This window comes from Selaginella moellendorffii, unplaced genomic scaffold, assembly GCF_000143415.4.
Source record: "Selaginella moellendorffii unplaced genomic scaffold, v1.0 SELMOscaffold_36, whole genome shotgun sequence".
Classification (NCBI taxonomy): Eukaryota; Viridiplantae; Streptophyta; class Lycopodiopsida; order Selaginellales; family Selaginellaceae; genus Selaginella; species Selaginella moellendorffii.
In genome coordinates this window covers 1,113,316-1,137,723 of record NW_003314297.1, presented here as the reverse complement: position 1 = coordinate 1,137,723, position 24,408 = coordinate 1,113,316, and the positions used below count along the sequence as shown (strand labels likewise).

Below are 24,408 nucleotides of genomic sequence, written 5' to 3'. Positions count from 1 at the left end.
TGACATGTTGGACATGTCTTTACATAGTCTTGAACGTCCTTAGCCATATCTGGCCAATGGTACTTCCTCTTGAGTAAGCCCATCGTCTTGGGCACTCCGCCGTGTCCCGCAAGAGGTCCGTCATGACACTCTTCTAAGGCTACCTTCCTTAGTCCACCTTCTGGAACATACACCCTCGTTTGCTTGTAATAAATGAGTCCATTGCGTTCCGCATAGCCCGTTTTCTCTTCCGTTGGCGGCTCACCTCTCTGGTGAGCTTCCCGTGCCTCCAGATTCCTCAACAACACTTCTTGTGCTAGACCATCGTTCTCATATGCTGTCCGCACATCGTCCCAGAAGGTTGCTGTTGCGCTGGAGATCGCCAACCTCAAGCTCGCTTTTCGACTTAGCGCATCTGCCACGATGTTGCTCTTCCCAGGCTTGTACAGGATCTCGCAATCAAACTCGGCCAAGGCATTGGCCCACCGACCTTGTTTCCCTCTCAGGTCGGGTTGTGACAAGAAGTGTTTCGTTGCCACATTGTCCGTGTAAACCTTGAAGTGTCTCCCAAGGTAGTGTCGCCACTCCTTGAGCGCCTTGACCACCGCAAACAATTCCTTCTCGTGGGCAGGCCACTTCCGTTGAGCCTTGTCCAGCTTCTTCGAGAAGAACGCTACTGGATGGTTGTCTTGCTTCAAAACTGCGCCTAACGCAAAGTCCGAAGCATCCGTGTCTACCTCAAAGTCCTTACCAAAGTCCGGTAATGCCAACACCGGAGCCTTCCTCAACTTCCCTTTGAGGTGGACGAATGCCGCCTCGCATTCCGCTGTCCATACCATCTTCCCTTTTCCCGTTTGATCCGTTAAGGGTAGGGCTACTCTCGAATAGTGTCTGATAAACTTTCGATAGTAGTTGCATAGCCCCAAGAACGCCCTCAACTCATGTACATTCGATGGTCGCTCCCATTCCTGGATCGCTTGGACCTTCTCCGGGTCCACCTTGAGCCCGTCCTGGCCCACCACATGCCCGAGAAACTTTACCTCTTGCTGAGCAAAGTCACATTTGCTCTCTTTAGCATACAGTTTATGTTCCCTTAGTTTCTCAAACACCTTCGCCAAGTGTTCGGCATGCTCCTCTAGCGTCTCGCTATAGATCAGGATGTCGTCAATATAGACGACCACAAAGTGATCCAGATAGGGTACAAAGACGTGGTTCATCAACGCCGAAAACGTTGCCGGCGCATTGCACAGCCCAAAGGGCATCACCAAAAACTCAAAGCTCCCATACCTCGTTCGACAGGTTGTCTTCTCGACATCTTCCTCGGCTACCCTGATCTGGTAGTATCCTGACCTTAGGTCAATCCTCGAGAAGTATTTTGCCTTTCCCAACCTATCGAACAGGTCCTCAATCCTTGGCAACGGGTACTTGTTCTTCTTGGTATACTTGTTGAGCAACCGGTAATCTATGCACATGCGCATAGATCCATCTTTCTTTTTCACAAATAATACCGGCGCCCCATACGGCGACTTGCTCAACCTAACATACCCTTTGCCCACCAACTCCTCTAGTTGGCACTTGAGCTCCTTGAGTTCTTTTTCGTTCAAACGATAGGGGGGACGAACCACCGCCTCAGCGCCCTCGACAAGCTCAATCTTATGTTCTATCGGTCGTGCGGGGGGCAACCCCGCCGGTAGCTCCTCCGGCATGGTATCCTGGAATTGGTCCAACACTCGCTGGATCACTAAAGGCACTTCTTCCGTTCTTGTCTTTTTGTCACTCTTCACCGAGAGTAAGCACAAAAAAGCTGCCTTAGTTCCTTTAGTGAGTTGTCCTCTCGTGGACACCAGGTTCAAGCATGACTCTTTGGCCTTGCTTTGCCCTACCTTTAGATCCTGGGCCTCCACCCTAGACCTTCTTCCTTGGGCATTCGCCAATACCACAAGGTTCCTACCTTGTCCATGCAGGGCTACCACGAACCGATTAAACCAATCCATTCCGAAGATCACGTCAAATCCCGCCATATCCAAGACGGTGAAATCCATGTCCACTTTCCATGTCCCCACTTCGACTCTCGCTTGTCGAAGTACCTCATCGGTGCTTTGGCTACCCTGAACAAACTCTATAGTCCTTGGTTCGCCTAGCCGCTGCACCGTTAGTCCGGCTTGCCGGACTATGTCTGCAGCCACAAAATTATCCGAAGCACCCGTGTCAATAAGGATCTTAACAAAGCTACCTCCGAGCTTCCCTCGGAGGGCTAGTAGATGTCGCGAACGACTCTCTACCAAAGTTGCTCGTGTAATGAGTAACTTTGAGTTAGGGACTGGATCACATACCTCAGTTTGGACTTCACCCGACTTGATGGCCATATTGGCTCTGGCCTTCTTCGGGTAGGGACATTCCCTCGAGAAGTGTCCCGCTTCGCCGCAGTTGTAGCATACGTTGTTTCCCACGCTGCTATACGACTTGACCTTCTTATCCGTGGGTTTGTCCTTTTTCGCTTGACTCCCCCACGTACTCGCTCGCTGGCCACCGGATTTGCCTTTCCGGAACCCCGAGGACTCATTCTTAGAGAAACTCCTTTTGAATTTCCCCTTGCTATACGTTCCCCTTGGTTTGGCCCCTTTGCTAAATGTGGATCCCGACCCCGTCGTGTTCCCCTTTCGCAGGTTATCATTGAAATGCACCTTGATGGCCGCATCCAACGCTTCCTTGTAGTTGGTCGGGTTCCACCTCATCACCTCGCCGCGAGCCCAGGTTTGCAAACCTGATATGAAGGCATGGAACGCATCCATATCCCCCATGTCCGTGACAAGTATCCTCTTTGCCATGAACCCATTCACATATTCCTGGATGGTTCCTGTCTGTTTCAGCCTACTCAGTTCATCCCTCAGATGCAGAGTGGCATTCGGAGGAACATATGTTGCGCGGATCCTCGCCTTCATCATGTCCCAAGTGACCACCGGTCCTTCGTTGGCCTCCGTTGTTCTCCACCAAGACTTGGCATTATCTGCCAAGTATGGTTTTGCACATGGGACCTTCTCCGAGCTTGGTAACCGCAACGCTCGGAAGTAGTCCTCCATATCGTAAAACCAATCCTCCACCACCTTATAGTCATTCACTCCCTTGAAGACCGGTGGGGGCTTTGGTTTGTACTTGGGAACTGCCTGAGGGACTGATTCCACTTCGGTCTGTTCGACCTTGTCTGGTTTTGCCTCAGTCCCGGCCGAAAGATCCGCACCTTCTGCGCTGCCAGCATCCGCAGTCTTTTTCTTTTTCTTCCGCCTCTCGTCACGCTTTAGCTTGCGTACGAGAGTTTCCAGCAGGGCATTGGTCTGTGCCAACTGTCCTTCTAGCACGTCCAATCGAGCCTTGGACGACCGAACCTCGCCACCGGACTCCTGTTTGGAGGTTTCCTCACTGGAGTCCTCCTCATGCAAAGATTCCTCATCCATAGCCTCTTGTTCGACCCGAGGCTCCAGCTCTGGCGGAGGTTCCGTCTCCGCCTGGGTTCGCTTACGCCCTGCCCTTGCCATCTCCCAGCAATCCGCCTCTATCCTTCGCTAGAACTGAGGAAAAGGCTCCGATACCAAATTGTAAGCCACAAATTTTTCCTTTCCAATTTGCCAGCTTACCTCGTCTATCCGTCCAACACTGCCTTGGCTTTTGCTAAGTTCCCTTGCCAAGGTTCTCGCCTATGGTACCAGCTCCTACTTGGTTTCAGCTACTCACTGCACGAGCAACGGAGAGTTAGCCATCCTTCCACGGATTCCCAAATCACTCCCAATCCCCCTCCCCGGGTTAGACTGGACTTAAGGTTCGGCTACACTCCCCGCAAGCACAAGCAGCCAAGCACACCAAGCTTCCAGATTCCTAACATCCCTTGGTACCACAAGACTTGATCATGGGACCCTCTAAATCCCAAGTCTTGAGTGCAACACTTGCTTCGGGACGCCGGGGCGAAACACCGTGGCCTAACGGCCCGGTATGGGTACCCCTCGCCCCCCACATCCATCCCGAAGGAAGGCCCAAGCCCCTAGGAAGGGCGAGGACCAATGAGCCGCATGGTACTCAAGTGGGGCACCACTCCACATGAGCCGGGAGCACCGCAATCGGTTTCCCTTTCGGGAGTGGGAGCTGCTCTTGAGCACTTCCTTGGATGGCCCCTCCGGCACCAGCCAAGTCCATGCTCACTCCCACCCAAGGCCCCTTAGTCCCAGTCCCAACCTCAAGTCGGTTTGGAAGCCCAACTGGAGAGTCCCTTCAAAACTGGTTCCTGGACCTCACTATCCCTACTATACTTTTGGAACCCCCTGCAGCCCCCCCCCCCCTGGGGGACGCACGCTTTGGGCTTTCACCCCTTGACCCGTATTAGTATTTGGACTTAGTCTCTAGCTCGATCTCGGATCCGATTTCGGATCCGACTTCGGATTCGGTCTCGGACTCGATCGCGGACTCGATCTCGGACCCGATCTCGGGCCCGACCTCGGACTCGACTTCGGACTCGGTCTCGGACCCGATTTCGGATCTCGGACTCCGTCTCGAACTCGGTCTCGAACTCGGACTCGAACTCGGTCCCCGAGTCGGTCTCGGACTCGATTCCGGACTCGATCTCGAACTCGGTCCTAGAGTCGGTCTTGGACTCGATCTTTGACTTGGTCCCATCCGATGAACTCTTTGTCATTTTGGTCATGCTTTTGGGGTTCCCTTAGCCTACGACACCTCGGCGAGTTGGTTCCTTACAACTCCACCACCCATAGAAGAAGTTCGATGCCCACATCGAACGTCTCTTTTTTTTATCCTACGACTTGTTGACCATGTCTTCGGGGGCATCCCCCCACTTAGCGGTGTGCCTAAGTTAGCCTCCCCGGCCAAGAGCTCATGACAACGGAATATAGGTGTCCCTATACTCCTCCCCTCACCACGCCCTAGTATGGGGTCGGGACTTGAACCCAGCCTTGCTTTACTAGGGGGTTGGGACTCGAACCCAACCTCCGTAGAATACGTCTACGGTTTCGACATCCCCGCAGGGAGTCGGGCGTAGCTCCCTACGCCTGGTCGACCTAGCTAACCCATGCTAATTAGCTCACCTTTGGCGCGCCTTCGGGTCCCAACATATGCCACTTGCTCAACTTTGCAAATTGATATTTTTAATTGAACTTTGCATAAGTACATAGAGTTCTGCCTTGCAGAAATTCCTCCACTAGATCTCGCGCGTTCGCTAGGTTCTCCTCCGGTTCCCATGTTGCTTCGCAGTGTGGAAATCCTTTCCACTTCACATGGAACTCTCTCACCTCGCATCCTTGTCGCTTGCTCTTGCGCGCATTGAGGATGGCCTCGACTTCATATTCCTCTTCCCCTTGGATAACCTCAGGTAAAGGTCTTACTTGGTCTTTGCGAAGCGGATCCTCAAAGTACGGCTTGAGTAAGTTCACATGGAACACTGGGTGCATCTTCCCCATCTCTCGAGGAAGTCGGAGTCGGTAAGCCACTTTACCGATTCGTGCCTCAATCTCGTAAGGCCCCGCGAACCTGCTTAAGGAACTCAAGATCAATTCATTTACAGGAATACATGCATTTTTACCTTTGGGTCAACTTTCGGCTGATCCCACTTGGTAGCCTAAGGTTCTTGGTGTTCAGCCACACCTTCTCCCCAGCTTGGAACTCTACGTCCCGGCGCTTTAGGTTTGCGTACTTGGTTTGCCTTTGTTGAGCCCGTTCCAAGGAATCCCTCACTAGATTCCAAATGTTGAGTCTTTCCGCCGTGAATGCCTCCACTGCGGGTACTCTCCATGATACTCGGCCACGCCGAGTTCCACATGACCTTCAATAGCTCGCCCATTGATGACTTCCCATGGACTCACCCCGATACTCGAATGTGGTGAGTTGTTATAACACATTTCCGCAAGTCCCAAATGACTTACCCAATCGGTCTGGTCTCCCGAGACATAGCATCGCAAATAATCCTCCAGCTGCCTATTCACCCTTTCCGTTTGTCCGTCTGTCAAGAAGTGTTAGGACCACCAAACTTGACTTAATACCCCATACCTGTCTGTGGGTGATAGGCTGTGCTGAATTTCAACTTGGTGCGATACTGTTCCAGGAGGGTCCTCCAGAACCTACTAGTGAAGATCTTATCTCGGTCTGAGATAATCTCCTCTGGCCTTCCCCGCACTCGAACCACTTGTTCGAAGAACAGTTTCGCCACACCTTCCGCATCTACCTCCGTTGTGGTGGGTATGAAATGTGCCATCTTCGAAAATCGGTCCACCACCACGAATATCGCATCGAACCCCTCGCTTGGGGGTAGTCCCGTGATGAAGTCCATCGTGAGACATTTCCACGGACGATCTGGAATGGGGATGCTTTGCAACAAGCCCCCACTAGCCTTAGTCACGGCTTTGACCTGCTGACATGTTGGACATGTCTTTACATAGTCTTGGACGTCCTTAGCCATATCTGGCCAATGGTACTTCCTCTTGAGTAAGCCCATCGTCTTGGGCACTCCGCCGTGTCCCGCAAGAGGTCCGTCATGACACTCTTCTAAGGCTACCTTCCTTAGTCCACCTTCTGGAACATACACCCTCGTTTGCTTGTAATAAATGAGTCCATTGCGTTCCGCATAGCCCGTTTTCTCTTCCGTTGGCGGCTCACCTCTCTGGTGAGCTTCCCGTGCCTCCAGATTCCTCAACAACACTTCTTGTGCTAGACCATCGTTCTCATATGCTGTCCGCACATCGTCCCAGAAGGTTGCTGTTGCGCTGGAGATCGCCAACCTCAAGCTCGCTTTTCGACTTAGCGCATCTGCCACGATGTTGCTCTTCCCAGGCTTGTACAGAATCTCGCAATCAAACTCGGCCAAGGCATTGGCCCACCGACCTTGTTTCCCTCTCAGGTCGGGTTGTGACAAGAAGTGTTTCGTTGCCACATTGTCCGTGTAAACCTTGAAGTGTCTCCCAAGGTAGTGTCGCCACTCTTTGAGCGCCTTGACCACCGCAAACAATTCCTTCTCGTGGGCAGGCCACTTCCGTTGAGCCTTGTCCAGCTTCTTCGAGAAGAACGCTACTGGATGGTTGTCTTGCTTCAAAACTGCGCCTAACGCAAAGTCCGAAGCATCCGTGTCTACCTCAAAGTCCTTACCAAAGTCCGGTAATGCCAACACCGGAGCCTTCCTCAACTTCCCTTTGAGGTGGACGAATGCCGCCTCGCATTCCGCTGTCCATACCATCTTCCCTTTTCCCGTTTGATCCGTTAAGGGCAGGGCTACTCTCGAATAGTGTCTGATAAACTTTTGATAGTAGTTGCATAGCCCCAAGAACGCCCTCAACTCATGTACATTCGATGGTCGCTCCCATTCCTGGATCGCTTGGACCTTCTCCGGGTCCACCTTGAGCCCGTCCTGGCCCACCACATGCCCGAGAAACTTTACCTCTTGCTGAGCAAAGTCACATTTGCTCTCTTTAGCATACAGTTTATGTTCCCTTAGTTTCTCAAACACCTTCGCCAAGTGTTCGGCATGCTCCTCTAGCGTCTCGCTATAGATCAGGATGTCGTCAATATAGACGACCACAAAGTGATCCAGATAGGGTACAAAGACGTGGTTCATCAACGCCGAAAACGTTGCCGGCGCATTGCACAGCCCAAAGGGCATCACCAAAAACTCAAAGCTCCCATACCTCGTTCGACAGGTTGTCTTCTCGACATCTTCCTCGGCTACCCTGATCTGGTAGTATCCTGACCTTAGGTCAATCCTCGAGAAGTATTTTGCCTTTCCCAACCTGTCGAACAGGTCCTCAATCCTTGGCAACGGGTACTTGTTCTTCTTGGTATACTTGTTGAGCAACCGGTAATCTATGCACATGGGCATAGATCCATCTTTCTTTTTCACAAATAATACCGGCGCCCCATACGGCGACTTGCTCAACCTAACATACCCTTTGCCCACCAACTCCTCTAGTTGGCACTTGAGCTCCTTGAGTTCTTTTTCGTTCAAACGATAGGGGGGACGAACTACCGCCTCAGCGCCCTCGACAAGCTCAATCTTATGTTCTATCGGTCGTGCGGGGGGCAACCCCGCCGGTAGCTCCTCCGGCATGGTATCCTGGAATTGGTCCAACACTCGCTGGATCACTAAAGGCACTTCTTCCGTTCTTGTCTTTTTGTCACTCTTCACCGAGAGTAAGCACAAAAAGGCTGCCTTAGTTCCTTTAGTGAGTTGTCCTCTCGTGGACACCAGGTTCAAGCATGACTCTTTGGCCTTGCTTTGCCCTACCTTTAGATCCTGGGCCTCCACCCTAGATCTTCTTCCTTGGGCATTCGCCAATACCACAAGGTTCCTACCTTGTCCATGCAGGGCTACCACGAACCGATTAAACCAATCCATTCCGAAGATCACGTCAAATCCCGCCATATCCAAGACGGTGAAATCCATGTCCACTTTCCATGTCCCCACTTCGACTTTCGCTTGTCGAAGTACCTCATCGGTGCTTTGGCTACCCTGAACAAACTCTATAGTCCTTGGTTCGCCTAGCCGCTGCACCGTTAGTCCGGCTTGCCGGACTATGTCTGCAGCCACAAAATTATCCGAAGCACCCGTGTCAATAAGGATCTTAACAAAGCTACCTCCGAGCTTCCCTCGGAGGGCTAGTAGATGTCGCGAACGACTCTCTACCAAAGTTGCTCGTGTAATGAGTAACTTTGAGTTAGGGACTGGATCACATACCTCAGTTTGGACTTCACCCGACTTGATGGCCATATTGGCTCTGGCCTTCTTCGGGTAGGGACATTCCCTCGAGAAGTGTCCCGCTTCGCCGCAGTTGTAGCATACGTTGTTTCCCACGCTGCTATACGACTTGACCTTCTTATCCGTGGGTTTGTCCTTTTTTGCTTGACTCCCCCACGTACTCGCTCGCTGGCCACCGGATTTGCCTTTCCGGAACCCCGAGGACTCATTCTTAGAGAAACTCCTTTTGAATTTCCCCTTGCTATACGTTCCCCTTGGTTTGGCCCCTTTGCTAAATGTGGATCCCGACCCCGTCGTGTTCCCCTTTCGCAGGTTATCGTTGAAATGCACCTTGATGGCCGCATCCAACGCTTCCTTGTAGTTGGTCGGGTTCCACCTCATCACCTCGCCGCGAGCCCAGGTTTGCAAACCTGATATGAAGGCATGGAACGCATCCATATCCCCCATGTCCGTGACAAGTATCCTCTTTGCCATGAACCCATTCATATATTCCTGGATGGTTCCTGTCTGTTTCAGCCTACTCAGTTCATCCCTCAGATGCAGAGTGGCATTCGGAGGAACATATGTTGCGCGGATCCTCGCCTTCATCATGTCCTAAGTGACCACCGGTCCTTCGTTGGCCTCCGTTGTTCTCCACCAAGACTTGGCATTATCTGCCAAGTATGGTTTTGCACATGGGACCTTCTCCGAGCTTGGTAACCGCAACACTCGGAAGTAGTCCTCCATATCGTAAAACCAATCCTCCACCACCTTATAGTCATTTACTCCCTTGAAGACCGGTGGGGGCTTTGGTTTGTACTTGGGAACTGCCTGAGGGACTGATTCCACTTCGGTCTGTTCGACTTTGTCTGGTTTTGCCTCAGTCCCGGCCGAAAGATCCGCACCTTCTGCGCTGCCAGCATCCGCAGTCTTTTTCTTTTTCTTCCGCCTCTCGTCACGCTTTAGCTTGCGTACGAGAGTTTCCAGCAGGGCATTGGTCTGTGCCAACTGTCCTTCTAGCACGTCCAATCGAGCCTTGGACGACCGAACCTCGCCACCGGACTCCTGTTTGGAGGTTTCCTCACTGGAGTCCTCCTCATGCAAGGATTCCTCATCCATAGCCTCTTGTTCGACCGGAGGCTCCAGCTCTGGTGGAGGTTCCGTCTCCGCCTGGGTTCGCTTATGCCCTGCCCTTGCCATCTCCCAGCAATCCGCCTCTATCCTTCGCTAGAACTGAGGAAAAGGCTCCGATACCAAATTGTAAGCCACAAATTTTTCCTTTCCAATTTGCCAGCTTACCTCGTCTATCCGTCCAACACTGCCTTGGCTTTTGCTAAGTTCCCTTGCCAAGGTTCTCGCCTATGGTACCAGCTCCTACTTGGTTTCAGCTACTCACTGCACGAGCAACGGAGTGTTAGCCATCCTTCCACGGATTCCCAAATCACTCCCAATCCCCCTCCCCGGGTTAGACTGGACTTAAGGTTCGGCTACACTCCCCGCAAGCACAAGCAGCCAAGCACACCAAGCTTCCAGGTTCCTAACATCCCTTGGTACCACAAGACTTGATCATGGGACCCTCTAAATCCCAAGTCTTGAGTGCAACACTTGCTTCGGGACGTCGGGGCGAAACACCGTGGCCTAACGGCCCGGTATGGGTACCTCTCGCCCCCCACTTCCATCCCGAAGGAAGGCCCAAGCCCCTAGGAAGGGCGAGGACCAATGAGCCGCATGGTACTCAAGTGGGGCACCACTCCACATGAGCCGGGAGCACCGCAATCGGTTTCCCTTTCGGGAGTGGGAGCTGCTCTTGAGCACTTCCTTGGATGGCCCCTCCGGCACCAGCCAAGTCCATGCTCACTCCCACCCAAGGCCCCTTAGTCCCAGTCCCAACCTCAAGTCGGTTTGGAAGCCCAACTGGAGAGTCCCTTCAAAACTGGTTCCTGGACCTCACTATCCCTACTATACTTTTGGAACCCCCTGCAGCCCCCCCCCCCTGGGGGACGCACGCTTTGGGCTTTCACCCCTTGACCCGTATTAGTATTTGGACTTAGTCTCTGGCTCGATCTCGGATCCGATTTCGGATCCGACTTCGGATTCAGTCTCGGACTCGATCGCGGACTCGATCTCGGACCCGATCTCGGGCCCGACCTCGGACTCGACTTCAGACTCGGTCTCGGACCCGATTTCGGATCTCGGACTCCGTCTCGAACTCGGTCTCGAACTCGGACTCGAACTCGGTCCCCGAGTCGGTCTCGGACTCGATTCCGGACTCGATCTCGAACTCGGTCCTAGAGTCGGTCTTGGACTCGATCTTTGACTTGGTCCCATCCGATGAACTCTTTGTCATTTTGGTCATGCTTTCGGGGTTCCCTTAGCCTACGACACCTCGGCGAGTTGGTTCCTTACAGTTGGGCCTTGCAAGTGAAGAGGGCTATTTGTTAGGGGGTGACTTTCTTGATGTTTGTCATGCTGTGATTGGTCAAGTGGTGGATCTTCTTGGCCTTTCACTTGGACAATCCCTTGAGTCAGGAATTTTTTGTGAGTGTCATATCCTTTGACTTGTCTAGCTATGGCACTTCGTCAAAATTGTGATGGAAGGAGTTGTTTACATCATTGTAGACTACTTCATTGTTTTCCTCATCCGACGAGCTTGAGAGGAGGAATTTTTAGTGCCACTCCCTTCTCCTTTGCTACTTAGAATTTTTTTAGTTCTCCTCATTCTCCATGGTTTTTGTTGGTGTAGATCGTGCTAGTTACTCATAAGACTTGTCTAGTGTTCCCTGTTTGGCTCTGGGATTTTTGGTAACCATTCAAGCCTACTTTAAACATGGCATGCTTGGCCTCTTTAATGGAGTTGATGTTTTTTCTCGCTAGTGGAGAGCTTGACCACTATAAGATCCTCATCCTCGCTAGTGTTAGTACCATCATTGTAGTCTGGTTGTGCTACTTCAGGAGGAAGCATTAACATCAATCACACTGTTGATGCAAAGATCAGTTTGTTCAGTGGAACAAGGTAGAGAAAAACTATACTTTTCCTTGGCTTGGCACTACTCAGGATTTTTTGAACTTCTCGCATGAGATTTAGAAATTTGTCATAGATCTGCTCAACTAAATTCACCTACTCTCCTTTGTCTAGTAGCTAGTAAAGTTGTGCAAGATTGATGCTAATGCTCTTTAGATTCTTTTTAGCCTCAAGGATGATAGAGAGAAATTTCATTCTCTCTTAATGTTTTTTACGAATCCAAAAGATGTTCATCTTGTTCCCCTTCATATATGATAAGATTTTATAGATGTAGACATAGTCCATTAGGAATTTGAGAGCTTTGGAGGATTGGATGAACTCTCTTCCACTTAAAATTCCCATGGCCCTTATCATTGCTTCCTCTGTAACTTCGAGTCATGTGTGAGGGAAAATAAATGAATGGGAATTGTTGTCTTATGCTTCAATCATTTGTCTTCCTTACTCAATGGCAATTAACTCTTGGAAACCAACTATGAGAGGGAGCATTCTTTTGCAGTGTGCTTAGTTGACAAGGTTAAGGGTAGTACTCACCTTGATGGGCTCGAGTTCCACAAGCACAGTTACTTTTGGTCACTGCATTTTTAGGGTAAACCCTAGAGGAATTTCTAAAATTCTTAAGTGTTTTGTCTTAACAAAATTTATGAGCTACTTGTGCAACTTATTGAAGTTGACAATTTGTAAAAATTCTTCTATTAGATCTATGATCTTAGCACAACCTTTGGGATTGAGATCTAAGACTAAGTATAGTCCTTCCCATTTTCTCTAGAATTTATTTCTAAAATTGTCAATTTTTCAAAAGACTTTATCTCCATGTTGGATTATATCTTGACTAGTTTTTTTAATCTTGCAATCATGTCTTGTTTTTCTTATGGTTTAAATAGCATAAAGTGCCCATAAAGCATTTACCCTTTCTTCATTGAGTTTATCTAGCATTGCTAGTCTCTTTTGAAATGCTTATTTCTCTCTAAGATTATATTTTATAGCCAATCTTACAATATATTCTATTGGTGTAAGAGCTTCGACTCCATATAAGTTATATGGAGTTAGTGTCATTTTAGTGGAAACTTAATAGACAACTCTATATCCCAAAGAGCATCAAGAATATGATCATTCCAATCTTTTCCATTTTCCTAAATAATCTTTTTTAAGATTGTCTTTAAAACTTTGTTTATAGTTTCTATCTAACTTTGTTTATTAGCATTTTTAAGTGGTTTTGCTTCCACCCATTTAATTAGTAGCAACTAGCAAGTATTTATTTCTCTTGTTGTTTATCATGATTGGTTTAACAAAATTTAAACCCTATTTCTAAAATGGTTCATATGGATATATATAAGATTAAGTTTATGACATTGCTTCTTTTAAGCTAATTTATGTATTTGACATGTGTCACAATCATGACAAAACTTTGTAACATCTTTCCAAAGCATTGGCCACCATAGGCCTAATTGACTCAAGAGCATGACAGCCTTCTATATCAAGTTAGAGAGCTACTCTTAACTTAGGAACATGCCGAAAAAGAAAGAGTTCTAGTAGAGTTCTAAACTTACAAGGATGAACTACTACAACGATTAGGAAAGCAACAACTTCATCAACAAGATTAATCCTTAGTTAATGAAAGGTTAGCATTAAGTAGCAACCAATTGAGCTTTATGAGACATATGCTTATTCAATTGTAGGGGAATGGAAGGTAGGTTGGGATTTTCTCTTACTCAGGAATTTTCTTAAACAAATAGTTATTTCTTTTCATGCTTAGTAGTTAAAGACATGTAATATAAATACCTGGCTGTAGGGAAAGTCATGTATCTCCACACTTATATTACTTTTGATTAAGTTTATGCACATTCTATTTACATTAAAAGTCAAGTGTTCTCTCTCTCTCTCTCTCTCTCTCTCTCTCCACTCATCTAGTGCTATCTTTTACCCACTTCTTTATAGAGATCAAGGAGTGGAATTTTTTAATTTTTTTTCACTATTTTTCTATGTTTTTTTGGTAGGTAACAAGAGGTAGAAAAAGTGTGTACTAGTGGAATTTGATAATAGATTTATTTCTGAGGGACTAAATTGTGGATGTCATTAGTCCAATGTAAAATGCATTATGTGAAGCTCTTTGTTAAATTACATCCATAGTTTTCATGCTTCATATTTTGTTCTTACATTGCAATCAATAGGAAGCAGTCTTTACACATTACTTTAATAATGCACAAAATTGTTTCTAATGCAAAAATATCATACAACTTACTTGTGGTTACTATTGATTGTGGTAGTCTATATTTCAATAGTTGTTGTTAAAGATCTTTGGCTAGCCTATGTTTATTATGGTTAGTTCAACAACCATTATATTATCATACTTGTGAAATTTAACCCTTCTAAAGAACTCTTAATGCAACACTTTATATGAGCTTATGATGGCTATAAAATGGGTATAATATGGGTTATGAATATAATGGGAGTGGCCATTGGATTCTAAGGAATATTTATAGGGAATACTTTGACTTTGTATGTGGAAAAAAAGTTTAACCAAGATTTGGCCAAAATAGTGTTACCATCTAAATTATGCCAAGTTAAATGAGTCCATATACAATCATCTACAAACAGTTTACAAATTGCACACCATATAAAGAGCTTTAAAAAATGAAGATTGTGAGCAGGTGTTTGAAAACTAAAAATTTTCACAAGAATTTTCATTAAAATAATTTTAATAAAGTAAGGAATTCTCACTTGAAAAAAGTAAAAAGCTATACAAGTGACACCATTTGTGCTAATGTCCAATGTAAATAGATGGGCTTAATCGAAAACAACTAAGAAGTTTTTCAAATGTAGATTAGATTCGCTGCGAATATCCGTCTAGGGTTTTAAGGGTTTTTTGCATCTGCACAAGAAAATGGAGGAGAAGGGCATGGAAGAATGTATGGAAGGTATGGAGTCGATCTCGTTGGACAAGGCACCGCTGGCGTATTTCTCCAGCAGCGACTACAGGAGCGCCATGGCGGCCAGTGGGGCGATGTCTCCCTCGGCAGATCAGGAGGACGATGAGGACGGTTTTCTTGGAGCTCAATCAGGGCCAGAACCAGATCCTAGGGTCTCAGATTCATCCAAGGAGGTCCCGATCTCCAGGAACGGGGGAAATTCTTCTCAAGAATTTCTCACAATGGCCGTCACGCAGCCTCAGAAGATCCAAGAATCCACGGGCTCCTCGCTGGTTCCCAACATCTACGTGACCTATCTGGTGGTATCGCACACCAACATTCCCGAGTATGGTGGTACGGAGTTTAGCGTGAGAAGAAGATTTCGCGACTTTGTCACGCTCGCCGACCGCCTCGCGCTGGCTTACAGGGGCTACTTCATACCTCCTCGCCCGGACAAGAGCATCGTGGAGAGCCAAGTGATGCAAAAGCAGGAGTTTATCGAGCAGAGGCGCGTGGCTCTGGAGAAGTACTTGAGCCGGCTCGCGGCCCATCCAGTTTTGAGGAAGTCCGAGGAGCTCAGGCTGTTTCTTCAAACGAATGGGAAGCTACCTTTGCAGCCATCCATCGACATGGCCTCGAGAATGCTGGATGGAGCAGCAAAGCTGCCCAAGCAGCTCTTTGGCGATAGCAGCACCGTGCTGGCTCCTCAAGAGGCGTCACAGCCTGCCAAAGGTGGCAGAGATTTGATTAGAATCTTCAAGGAGCTGCGGCAGTCCGTCACAAATGACTGGGGGGCGTCCAAGCCTCCCGTTGTTGAGGAAGACAAGGAGTTTTTGGAGAAGAAGGAGAAGCTCCAGGATCTCGAGCTGGAGCTTACTGAGGCTTCTCAGCAGGTTTGGGTTCTCAAGGCCAGCTTTTCTTTTTGCTCTTAACTTTCTCATTTAGGCTGAAGCTCTGATCAAGGCACAGCAAGAGGTTGGGGATGTGGTGGGAGATCTCGGACTTGCTCTGATACGCATAGGAAAGTATGAGTCTCAAGAAGCGACTGGCAACGCTCAAAAGGTCCACGCCACTGATGTCAAGCGCTTGGCAACGGCAGCAGTGAAAGTGAGCCGCTTCTACAAGGAATTCAACGCTGAATCTTGCAAGCATCTGGTAGGCGCTGGTTTTTCATCCGGGAAAAATGTGAACTTGAACTTCCAGCCTTGCAGGACCACTTGCACGATTATCTTGGTCTCATGCAATCCGTGCATACTGCTTTTTCGGATCGCTCCAGCGCTTTGCTGACCTTGCAGACACTGATGACGGACCTCTCGGCGATGCATGCTCGCATCGAGAAGCTGAATGCTTCTTCCTCGAAAACTTTCGGGGGCGATAGATCCAGCAACCGGAAGGTGGAGGAGCTGAACGACTCCATCAAGACAGCGGAGAAGAGCCGGGACAAAGCGCAAGAGGAGTACGAGCGAATCAAGGTAGTGTGCCTTGTTGTCTCCCTCGATACAGATCTAACGCGGTCTATCAGGAACGTAACCGGAGTGAAATCGAAAACTATGAATGCGATCGACAAAGAGACTTTTTCAGCATGCTAAAGGGCTTTGTACAAACTCAGGTAAGTTCCTTCTCTTCTCATCCTGTGTGCTTGAATCGTGAGACTTTTGTGTGTAGGTGACGTATAACGAGAGAATCGCCAGTGTGTGGAGTAAAGCCTTTGAAGAGGCTGGTTCCGCCTCTGTGTAAGCTATTTGTTTCGTGGTTTTTTTTGGTTAATCGTCAAATGGAGAAGCAAGAAACTCAATAGAGTGAAAATTCTTCCATTTAGACATATTTTTGTTTACCAGGGAGCATCACACTCAAAGTCATACATTTCATATCGCAAGTAACACATATGCCCCACTTCACCCAAGCAAGCAGCAGCACCAATTGCGAGTGGAACATACTTGTCAAACATGGCTTGGATGTTTCTTATGCATGCCCTGCAGCTATCATACGAGTCGAAACCAACAGGGCAAGAGTAGCAACCATAGGCAATAAATTTTCCACTACCTTCTTGGAGATAGCCACCCAAGATCCTCAAGGTGTACAAGCTTGAATACATGAGCTTTAGATTTGCATGGAAAGGATGTCCCTTGCGTAACCATTTGTGATTGTATCTAAAGGGACTTCCTGCTATTGGACACTTCGGGAAAGTATAAACCTCGGCACAGAAAATTGCCAGTATCAAAAACACTTTCAACAGTGCCATGAGGTTCCGTGACTAAGTTTATTAGAAAATTAAGAATAGATTAGAACCTCAGATTGAACGCCCAACGAACTCCACAGCTCAGAAGCCACTTGTCGATACTTACAACGCTTTTCTTATTATTATTATTATTATTATTTGTTTCACTTTTTTTGGTTTGCTTAAGCAAAGGATTGGGATGGTAATGAATATACCTAAAATATTTTTGGATATTCTAGGATATTCTACCATCTAACGGTTGTCATTCATTTAGATTAATATGTATTTATAATTTATAAACATGTTTATAGTTTATAAACTTACTTAAACTTTTTCTAGTATATTCTTTTTTATTCTATCATCTAATGGTTGATATGCAATAAGATTAATCTTGTGTTTATAAATTACAAACATGATTATAATTATAAACTTTATTTGATCAATTGGATTAGTAAGTAATAATAACACTACTATTAAGCAAAACAACTGTTGCTAGATGCAACACATAACAATTTATTTTTTTTGTTTTGTTTGGAAAGTTATGCTTTTGATTTTAGAGTACAAGTGACTCTGATTTGTGACTCAAACAAAGCGCCCTGGGCTCCAACGTTTGGTTCCAGTGGCATTCCTTGAACCAGTTCCTTTGCGGTATTGAGCTGCCCTGTCCGCCCCAAAACATCCACCATCAGTGAGAAATGCTCCTCCCAATGCTCTAGATTGTGATCCAAGCTCATAGACAAGAACAGGTTACACGCTTGTACTATGTGTCCCTTGTGGTTGCAAGCCACCAAAGAATTGAGAAACGAAATCTCACTCGCTTCCAAGCCATGGACACACATTCCACGAAAAAAATCCATTGCATGTTCACCATAGTAGGCCTCGCCGCCAATCAGTGTGTTCCACGATGCAGTGTTGCGCTCCGGCATTGTGGAGAACAGCCTCCTTGCCTCCTCCAAATCTCCAGCTTGGGAATAGGCTGCTAAAATCACGTTCCATGAAACGTTATCTCGCTCTTGCATGGAATAGAACGTTGTCTTTGCACGAGAGATGTTTCTATCGCCGACATACGCCGCTAGCATGGTATTCCACGTCATTGTGTCCACATCGGGCATTCTTGCAAAAAAGCTCTCCACAGCATCAAAATACCTGGCCACGGCATATCCCGAAATCAAAGTTGTCCACGACACAATGTCCCATTCTGGGCACAAATCAAACCGAGACTTGGCTCCCTCTAAGTCTCCAGCGTTAATAAAAGCCGAAATCACCGCATTGTAGGAGACCACATTTTTCTCGTGCATGGTTTGGAGCAAACGAATACATTCTACCAGATGCCCTCTGTTGGCATATGCCTGAAGCATCACCGTACACGAGACAAGATCCCACTCTGGCATGGAATCAAAAACCCGCTTTGCTTCGGTGAGATCACCTTTCAGAGAAAACGCTTCAAGCATGGCAGTCCAGGCTAGCGTGTTTCTTTCGGGCATTTTGGAGAAGAGGTCTTTAGCTCTAGCTATTAGACCCTTTTCGCAAAACGCGGCCACCATGGTTGTCCATGTAACGAGCGTCGCTTCTGGGATCCATGCAAACATACTCTCGGCGCTGGAGAGATCACCCAAGTTTGCAAATCCAGATATCATGGAATTAAAGACCACGGCGTTCCATCTGGGCATCAGATCAAACAACCTCTTTGCACTGCTCAAATCTCCCTTCTTTACAAACGCCTGGAGAAGTGACGCCCAAGAAACAATGTCCCTGTCCGGCATCGTATCAAACAGCTGTTTTGCCTTACGCAAATGCCCAGCATTAGCATAAGCTGCAACCAGCGTATTCCAAGTCACTCGATCTCGCAATGGCAAGACTCCAAACAGCTCCTCCGCTTGGGCAATACCTCCATTGCGGACGTAGCCCGAGAGCAGGATATTCCAAGAGTGCTGGTTGGGACACTCGAGCGTTTGAAAGGCAGAAAGGGCATCTTGGAGGCTGCCACACCTGGCATATGCTTTGACGATTAGATTCACGAGCTGGACATGGCGGTGGAGTTTCCTCTCAACCAAAGTTCTCTCTAGGTCTTTCACTTGCGAGATGGTAGAAGCACGCCCGATCAAAGTGATAACCTCATGGTCCATGTCCAAAACATTGCAGCTAAGTCGTTAGATTATACCATGACGAACAAAAAGATCTTTGGATTTCTAGAAATCCAAGAGCTAGAAATCCTTGAGAATGGCCTTGATTTGCTCCAGGGTGACGAACAGCACCACCGAGAATGGCGCCTGCCTTGTCAAGGTCGGCAAAAATCCCCTGTAGAGAGCCATGGCGCCCTCTCCCCTCACAGTCTTGATCGCGCAGTCCAAGCTCCCGCTATACCTGGCGTCCCCCGCGCCCACGCTCATCATCCTCGTCTTGATCACGTCCACGGGATTGGACGCCACCGACGCCACAAACCCCGCGACCAAGCTCGCCCCGACGTGCGTCGCCAATCCCTCGCGGCAGATCCCTCTCCCCGCCAGGAACTCCTTGCTCTGATCGTAGGTCGTGAGCTGCGCCGCCGTGACGATCATCGCGCGCTGGATCGTCGGCCCCGACCCCGTCCACAGCGATCCAACCCCTTCCTGCCGCGCGATCCTGGCCAGGGCGTCGCCGACCCCGAGGTATCTCCGCCGCTGCCACACTGGGAGCCTCCCATCGCCTTGCATCCTCACCAGCGCCACATCCGCGGGATTCCCTACCGCTGCGCCGATCCCTCCTGCGATCAGCCCGGCCGCGAACTTCTTGTGGACTGCCAGATCCAGATCGGCATTGCTGGGATCCAATCGCTTCTCTCGCCACGCCTCCTTGATCGCGTCGTAGAGCCCTAGCCGCGTGGTGGAGTAGAGCCCCTGGCGGAGAATGGCCGCCGAGACGCCCGAGAAGAGCGCCTTGGCGCCCTCTTTTTGAAGAACCCTAATCCCGACCGACAGAGGCCCTGTTCTTGCCGCCGCCGCCGCCGCCACTGGCGAATCTCCCGCTGCGATTGGGAGCTGCATTCTCACCTTGATGAGATCCAGTGGATGCGTCATGGAGCCCGCGACGATGGACGCGGCGCCGCCTTCCACGAACGCTTTCCACCCCATTTTTCCTTCCTCCCTCCTGGCGCGACCCTAGAGATCGCGTAGAAGGAGGCGCTCGTCGCTAGAAAATCCAGAGTCTCTCCAGGAGCTACATCGTGGCTCTTCGCATTCTCCCTCGCGAAGAAGAAAAACGGAGAAAGACCACGAGAGATATTCCATTTCCAGATGCGGTATATCCCTCCTAGAGCATCGACTTGATTTGCGGTGGAAGGGATTCGAACCCCGCGTGCTTGTCGTTGTCAGCGATGAACTTCGCGAATCGCAAGCCTTTGCCTTGGTTCTTGGGATCAAAAGGAGGCCGAGGAGCGGTTTTTAGAGGATCCACCATCGACCACACGGCAGACAATCCAGTGTCTTTCTTGTCGAGCTCTGAGAGCAGTGAAAAATCTGGAAGCAAAGATGATCAAACTTCTGCGAGGAGAATTTGATAGCTGTCTTACCATCGGACTCGGCGAACCGGAGCACTGGGCGTAATGCTGCCGAAGGAATGCTGAAGTTTAAGTATGGGATCACTGTGACTCCACCATGTTTTGCGTTACTGTGTCAAGTAAAAGGAAGTGTAAGCTCCTCTCTGCTGGAAGAAAAGAAAAGCGTACCTTGTTACCAAGCCGATCATACGACCTTGGCTGTTAACCACGACGCCACCACTTCCACCGGGATGAACAGCGGCAGTCGTTTGAAGTATCACAGGTGTGTTTGATTCACACTCTTGCGGGTTTGAAACGATCTCGCGGCTATTCACGACTCGTGAGATAACTCCGATTGTTATAGAGGGTCCTAGCTCTGCAAGTTAACAAGAAGGATGTTAACGCCAACGAAAAGCGGTTCTTGCCTGTTCGGGGCCCAAAAAGTCCATGGCCAATCACAGCTACTGCTGATCCAGGAACTGGCTCTGTGGTGTCGACTGGAATTGGTTCGAGCTCGTAAGGCACCGAGGTGAGTTGCAAGAGAGCAACGTCCAGTGGTCCATGCGAGACAAATACTACTGTCGCAAAATGCCAAGAACGTCGCTGTTGGCGCTCGAGACGTACTTGAACGGGTGAATACTGGCCACGATTTGATACGTTGGCCACCTCTAGAAAATCGTCCCGAAGCAAAGGGTTCGACGGATCAACTGTTAACCTTCTGAACCTCCACGGCTCCAAAAGATGAGCATTTGTCAATATAAGGCCCGACTTGTTGAGAAGAGTTCCTGATGCCCAGCTTCCGTTGCTTGTTGTTAGAAGAACTACTGATGAAAGTGCCATTTGAATGTGTTTATTACTTTGCAACTTCTCGTTGTCAAAGATGTTGTACATGACGTTGAAACCAAGTTCTTCCAGTTCTGACACTAGAACCTTGGCTGGTAAGATAAGCTGTTTCAAAAGAAATAAGAGAGAAAGATAAAACTTCTCTACACAGCTTACTTGAACTTCAACTCCAGAACTGCGCTGACGCAGTGGCCTAAGAAGAATCCCAACAAGATTACCAGCAGCATCAAAAACAGGACCACCTTCCATGCCTGTACACAAGAATTTAGTTTGCAATCATCGAAAAGAAGCATTAAAATCGAACGACCTCACACGATATATCATCAGAGCTCACCAGGAAGAGCACGGATATCAGCCATTAAAATGAGCCTAGATGACGACGGCCAGCAATTGGAGACATTGCCAACCGAAACGCTGGCAAACAAATTCCAGTAAAACCCAGTCAGTTGCGGGATGGCTCTCTACCTGTTAAAAAAATGCAGAGGTGATAGCGCACCAAAAGGTGATCCAATTGCGCGGACAAAATCGCCTTTGGTACAAACATTTGAGAGCACCAGTTCCTGCACAGAATTTGTACTTCAAGTTTTAGGACGAAAGACTTGAAAAGAAAAGAGAAAAACAAACCGTAGTATTTGCTTGCACGCTGAGGACAGCTATCCTTGTAAAAGCTGCTGCTAGCGTAGCTGTGGTCTTAGGCACAGCACCCTCTTTGCTGCGAGAAAAATCGCTCTAGAACGCAGCGCAGCTTAGGATATAGGATAAATTGCAAACTTTAACTTACCACTGTGGCATTCTCCGGACGAGATTCTTGAGGATTTGCCACACTCCAGCCCATTTCCCACAACTCATCGCCTCCTTGCACGTCGAGTAAGGATCTCACCGCTTCTGATGCCCGCTTCACAAGCACCTGGATCAAACACATGTAGAACAGACTTCGCGAAGAACTGCTACTGTTTACCAGTTTTAAAATTTGCGCTGGAAGCCAAAGTGGTCTGGATCCAAATTCATTTGAGCTAGGAGGAGCCTGAAACTTTCAGAAATAAGAAGGAAACAAACAACGAAGAAGAAAGAATGAGTGATCACTTGCAGAAGAACTTCTAGAGTCGCGCCTCGAACAAGTTTGATCGAGTCTTGGTCCTAAGAGATCGCTGTGACTCCAATTTCAAAGCCATCACAAAATGTTACCGCAAGATCGCTAGGCGATAGATACGGCTCCACGATCGAAGCGCAAGTCACCGCCACCACGGATTTTCCAGCGATCGGCAGCAGCAAACCGGATGCCGAGAGAGTAGTCTCGCCCGATCTGACAGGGCTCGTGAGGAGAAATCAAAGAAGGAGACACCATACTCTGATGCGTGGAAAGCATGGCGCAGCATCTTCCGCGACTTTGGATCCTAAGAACAGCGAGAATGCAGCTCAAATCCAGCGCGCGCGCGAGATCATCACTTACTGGGCCGCGGATTCGCACCATCACAGCGCAGTGCGCCTCCATCCCCTCGGTAATGATTGATTGAAAGAATTAGGGCTCTTATGCTAGAATTTCGAGATTGGCTATGGCGTCGTGAGAAGAGATAAACGAAATCGCTCAATGGCGTCGGCGATTCTCTCGCTCAGCTCGGGCGCCGCCACGGCGCTGGAATCCTCCCAGGTACGCCTGCCCTGCGCCATCGCCAGGCGTCCCACATTCTCCCTCAAGTCGCAGCCGCGCATCGGCATTGCAAATCCTCTCATCGCCAGCGGGAGGAGGAGCAAACAATCCGCGCTGCTCGTGACCGCCGCATACAAGGGACGGCTCCGCGCGGATCCATCCATGACCGATCCCAACGACGACGTGGGGATGAGCACGGAGGAGATCAAAGAGGCCTACGAATCGCTCTACGGGCCGTCCTGGGAACGAAAGAAGGCGTCCGAGAGCACGGCGGAGGAGGAGGAGGAGCGTGGCGGCGGGAGAAGGCGGCGGGGAGAGGAAGGAGGCCCCGGAGGGATGGGGGGGCGGCGAGGGGGATCCAAGGATGGATTGGAGGAGTCCGTGGTCCAGGTCCGGCGAGTGACCAAGGTGGTGAAAGGGGGCAAGCAGCTCCAGTTCAGGGTGGTATCGGTGGTGGGTGACAAGAAGGGAAAGGTTGGAGTTGGAGTTGGAAAGGCCAAGGAGGTGATCGCGGCTGTCCAGAAATCCGTCAAGGATGCCAGGAGGAACATCGTCACCGTGAGGATGACCAAGTACAAGACTTTCCCTCACAGGTAACTCTGCTTGTTCTTGCTCAGAGTGTGGTGATTGATACTCCTGTCATCCTTGGAGTCTCGGTTTCCTTTGTTCTAACTCTCTCGCCACAGGGTGGACGGGCACTACCACGCAGCGGACGTGATGCTCCGCCCAGCGTCGCCGGGGACGGGCATCATCGCGGGCGGCGCGGTGCGCGTCGTCCTGGAGATGGCCGGCATCGAGAACGCGCTAGGCAAGCAGATGGGGAGCGACAACACGCTCAACAACGCCAGGGCCACACTGCACGCCGTGTCGCAGCTCCGCCACTTCCATGAGGTGGCGGAGCTCCGTGGGATCCCCATCGAGGTGCTCTGGAAGTGAGAGAGAGAGAGCGAGACAGAGAGAGAGCTCCACAAGATGTACAAGAGAGAAACAAAGAATCAAACAACATACATTTTTGTAACAGTGCTGTAGGGTGACACCATTCAACAAATCGAGCTTTGTGGTCTCTAGGTTTAGAGACTTGTACAAACTTTTGGGTGGCGGGGCTTTTAGGGTTGTGAGGAGCGATGGGGCATAAGACCAAGGAGAAGCAGAAGAAAAAGGCGGCTCCACCGGCTAGCCCTGTCTCTCTGACCATCCTCTACTACGAGCTTCGCAAGGACTGGCCGGTGCCCCAGAGGCTTGCCGAGTCGAAGATGGACGATCTATGCAACGACAGTGGTTTTGTAGCTGACGTGGACGAGTGGCTCAACGCCCTTGGCCTCTCGGAAGAGGTCGGCGTGGAGCGAAACCTTCATCCTCATGGTAGGGGAGGCTGGGCCGTGCGTAAGTTCATAGAACAGGGCGGCTTTGTTGCGTACTGCCCTAATGCCAACAGCAAAGATCACACTGGATTACTGTACCGGCAGGCGCTGCGTTCCCAGGAGTATGCGAGTGCCCAGGCAGGCATGTTGCTCGTGGAAGAGGCGGCAGCGCAGGCGGAGGAGAGGAAGAAAGGCAAT

At 49.2% G+C, this 24,408-nt stretch overlaps 5 protein-coding genes across 5 annotated transcripts; 2 read left to right on the top strand and 3 right to left on the bottom strand.

Annotated features, from left to right (window-relative positions):
* The first annotated feature begins 14,575 nt into the window (after positions 1-14,575).
* Positions 14,576-16,737, top strand: LOC9658171 (sorting nexin 2A). Its single transcript, XM_002978202.2, has 5 exons — positions 14,576-15,519; positions 15,572-15,781; positions 15,838-16,098; positions 16,149-16,235; positions 16,292-16,737. Exons 1-5 carry the CDS (start codon positions 14,602-14,604, stop codon positions 16,361-16,363), a joined length of 1,548 nt encoding a protein of 515 aa, XP_002978248.2. The 5' UTR covers positions 14,576-14,601; the 3' UTR covers positions 16,364-16,737.
* A 646-nt stretch (positions 16,738-17,383) lies between these two features.
* On the bottom strand, positions 17,384-18,970 carry LOC112349134 (pentatricopeptide repeat-containing protein At1g62260, mitochondrial-like). Its single transcript, XM_024682934.1, has one exon. It carries the CDS (start codon positions 18,968-18,970, stop codon positions 17,384-17,386), a length of 1,587 nt encoding a protein of 528 aa, XP_024538702.1.
* Position 18,971: 1 nt separating this feature from the next.
* LOC112340399 (mitochondrial uncoupling protein 4-like) lies at positions 18,972-19,996 on the bottom strand. The gene has a single exon (XM_024683041.1). It carries the CDS (start codon positions 19,952-19,954, stop codon positions 19,049-19,051), a length of 906 nt encoding a protein of 301 aa, XP_024538809.1. The 5' UTR covers positions 19,955-19,996; the 3' UTR covers positions 18,972-19,048.
* Positions 19,997-20,090: 94 nt separating this feature from the next.
* LOC9653264 (glyoxysomal processing protease, glyoxysomal) lies at positions 20,091-22,742 on the bottom strand. Its single transcript, XM_002978011.2, has 14 exons — positions 22,652-22,742; positions 22,549-22,595; positions 22,387-22,504; positions 22,285-22,338; positions 22,160-22,225; positions 21,983-22,108; positions 21,826-21,930; positions 21,667-21,761; positions 21,536-21,615; positions 21,358-21,452; positions 20,784-21,306; positions 20,548-20,734; positions 20,392-20,489; positions 20,091-20,338 (listed from the first exon to the last, which is right to left on the bottom strand). Exons 1-14 carry the CDS (start codon positions 22,691-22,693, stop codon positions 20,133-20,135), a joined length of 1,842 nt encoding a protein of 613 aa, XP_002978057.2. The 5' UTR covers positions 22,694-22,742; the 3' UTR covers positions 20,091-20,132.
* Positions 22,740-23,869, top strand: LOC9653263 (30S ribosomal protein S5, chloroplastic). The gene is made up of 2 exons (XM_002978201.2): positions 22,740-23,442; positions 23,536-23,869. The coding sequence occupies exons 1-2, from the start codon at positions 22,790-22,792 to the stop codon at positions 23,783-23,785; spliced, it is 903 nt and encodes a 300-aa protein (XP_002978247.2). The 5' UTR covers positions 22,740-22,789; the 3' UTR covers positions 23,786-23,869.
* Positions 23,870-24,408: the final 539 nt, after the last annotated feature.

What these genes read in the sequence shown, in the direction of transcription:
- LOC112340399 (XM_024683041.1), bottom strand. Translation starts at nt 19,954, where the DNA reads ATGGGGTGGAAAGCGTTCGTGGAAGGCGGCGCCGCGTCCATCGTCGCG.
- LOC9653263 (XM_002978201.2), top strand. Translation starts at nt 22,790, where the DNA reads ATGGCGTCGGCGATTCTCTCGCTCAGCTCGGGCGCCGCCACGGCGCTG. An exon ending in TACAAGACTTTCCCTCACAG is followed by an intron (nt 23,443 to 23,535) that starts GTAACTCTGCTT and finishes CTCTCGCCACAG; the next exon opens with GGTGGACGGGCACTACCACG.
- LOC9658171 (XM_002978202.2), top strand. Translation starts at nt 14,602, where the DNA reads ATGGAGGAGAAGGGCATGGAAGAATGTATGGAAGGTATGGAGTCGATC. An exon ending in CTGAATCTTGCAAGCATCTG is followed by an intron (nt 15,782 to 15,837) that starts GTAGGCGCTGGT and finishes CCAGCCTTGCAG; the next exon opens with GACCACTTGCACGATTATCT. An exon ending in AGGAGTACGAGCGAATCAAG is followed by an intron (nt 16,099 to 16,148) that starts GTAGTGTGCCTT and finishes GCGGTCTATCAG; the next exon opens with GAACGTAACCGGAGTGAAAT.
- LOC112349134 (XM_024682934.1), bottom strand. Translation starts at nt 18,970, where the DNA reads ATGGACCATGAGGTTATCACTTTGATCGGGCGTGCTTCTACCATCTCG.
- LOC9653264 (XM_002978011.2), bottom strand. Translation starts at nt 22,693, where the DNA reads ATGGAGGCGCACTGCGCTGTGATGGTGCGAATCCGCGGCCCA. An exon ending in GTTCTGGAGTTGAAGTTCAA is followed by an intron (nt 21,307 to 21,357) that starts GTAAGCTGTGTA and finishes CTTTTGAAACAG; the next exon opens with CTTATCTTACCAGCCAAGGT. An exon ending in ACTTTTTGGGCCCCGAACAG is followed by an intron (nt 20,735 to 20,783) that starts GCAAGAACCGCT and finishes GTTAACTTGCAG; the next exon opens with AGCTAGGACCCTCTATAACA.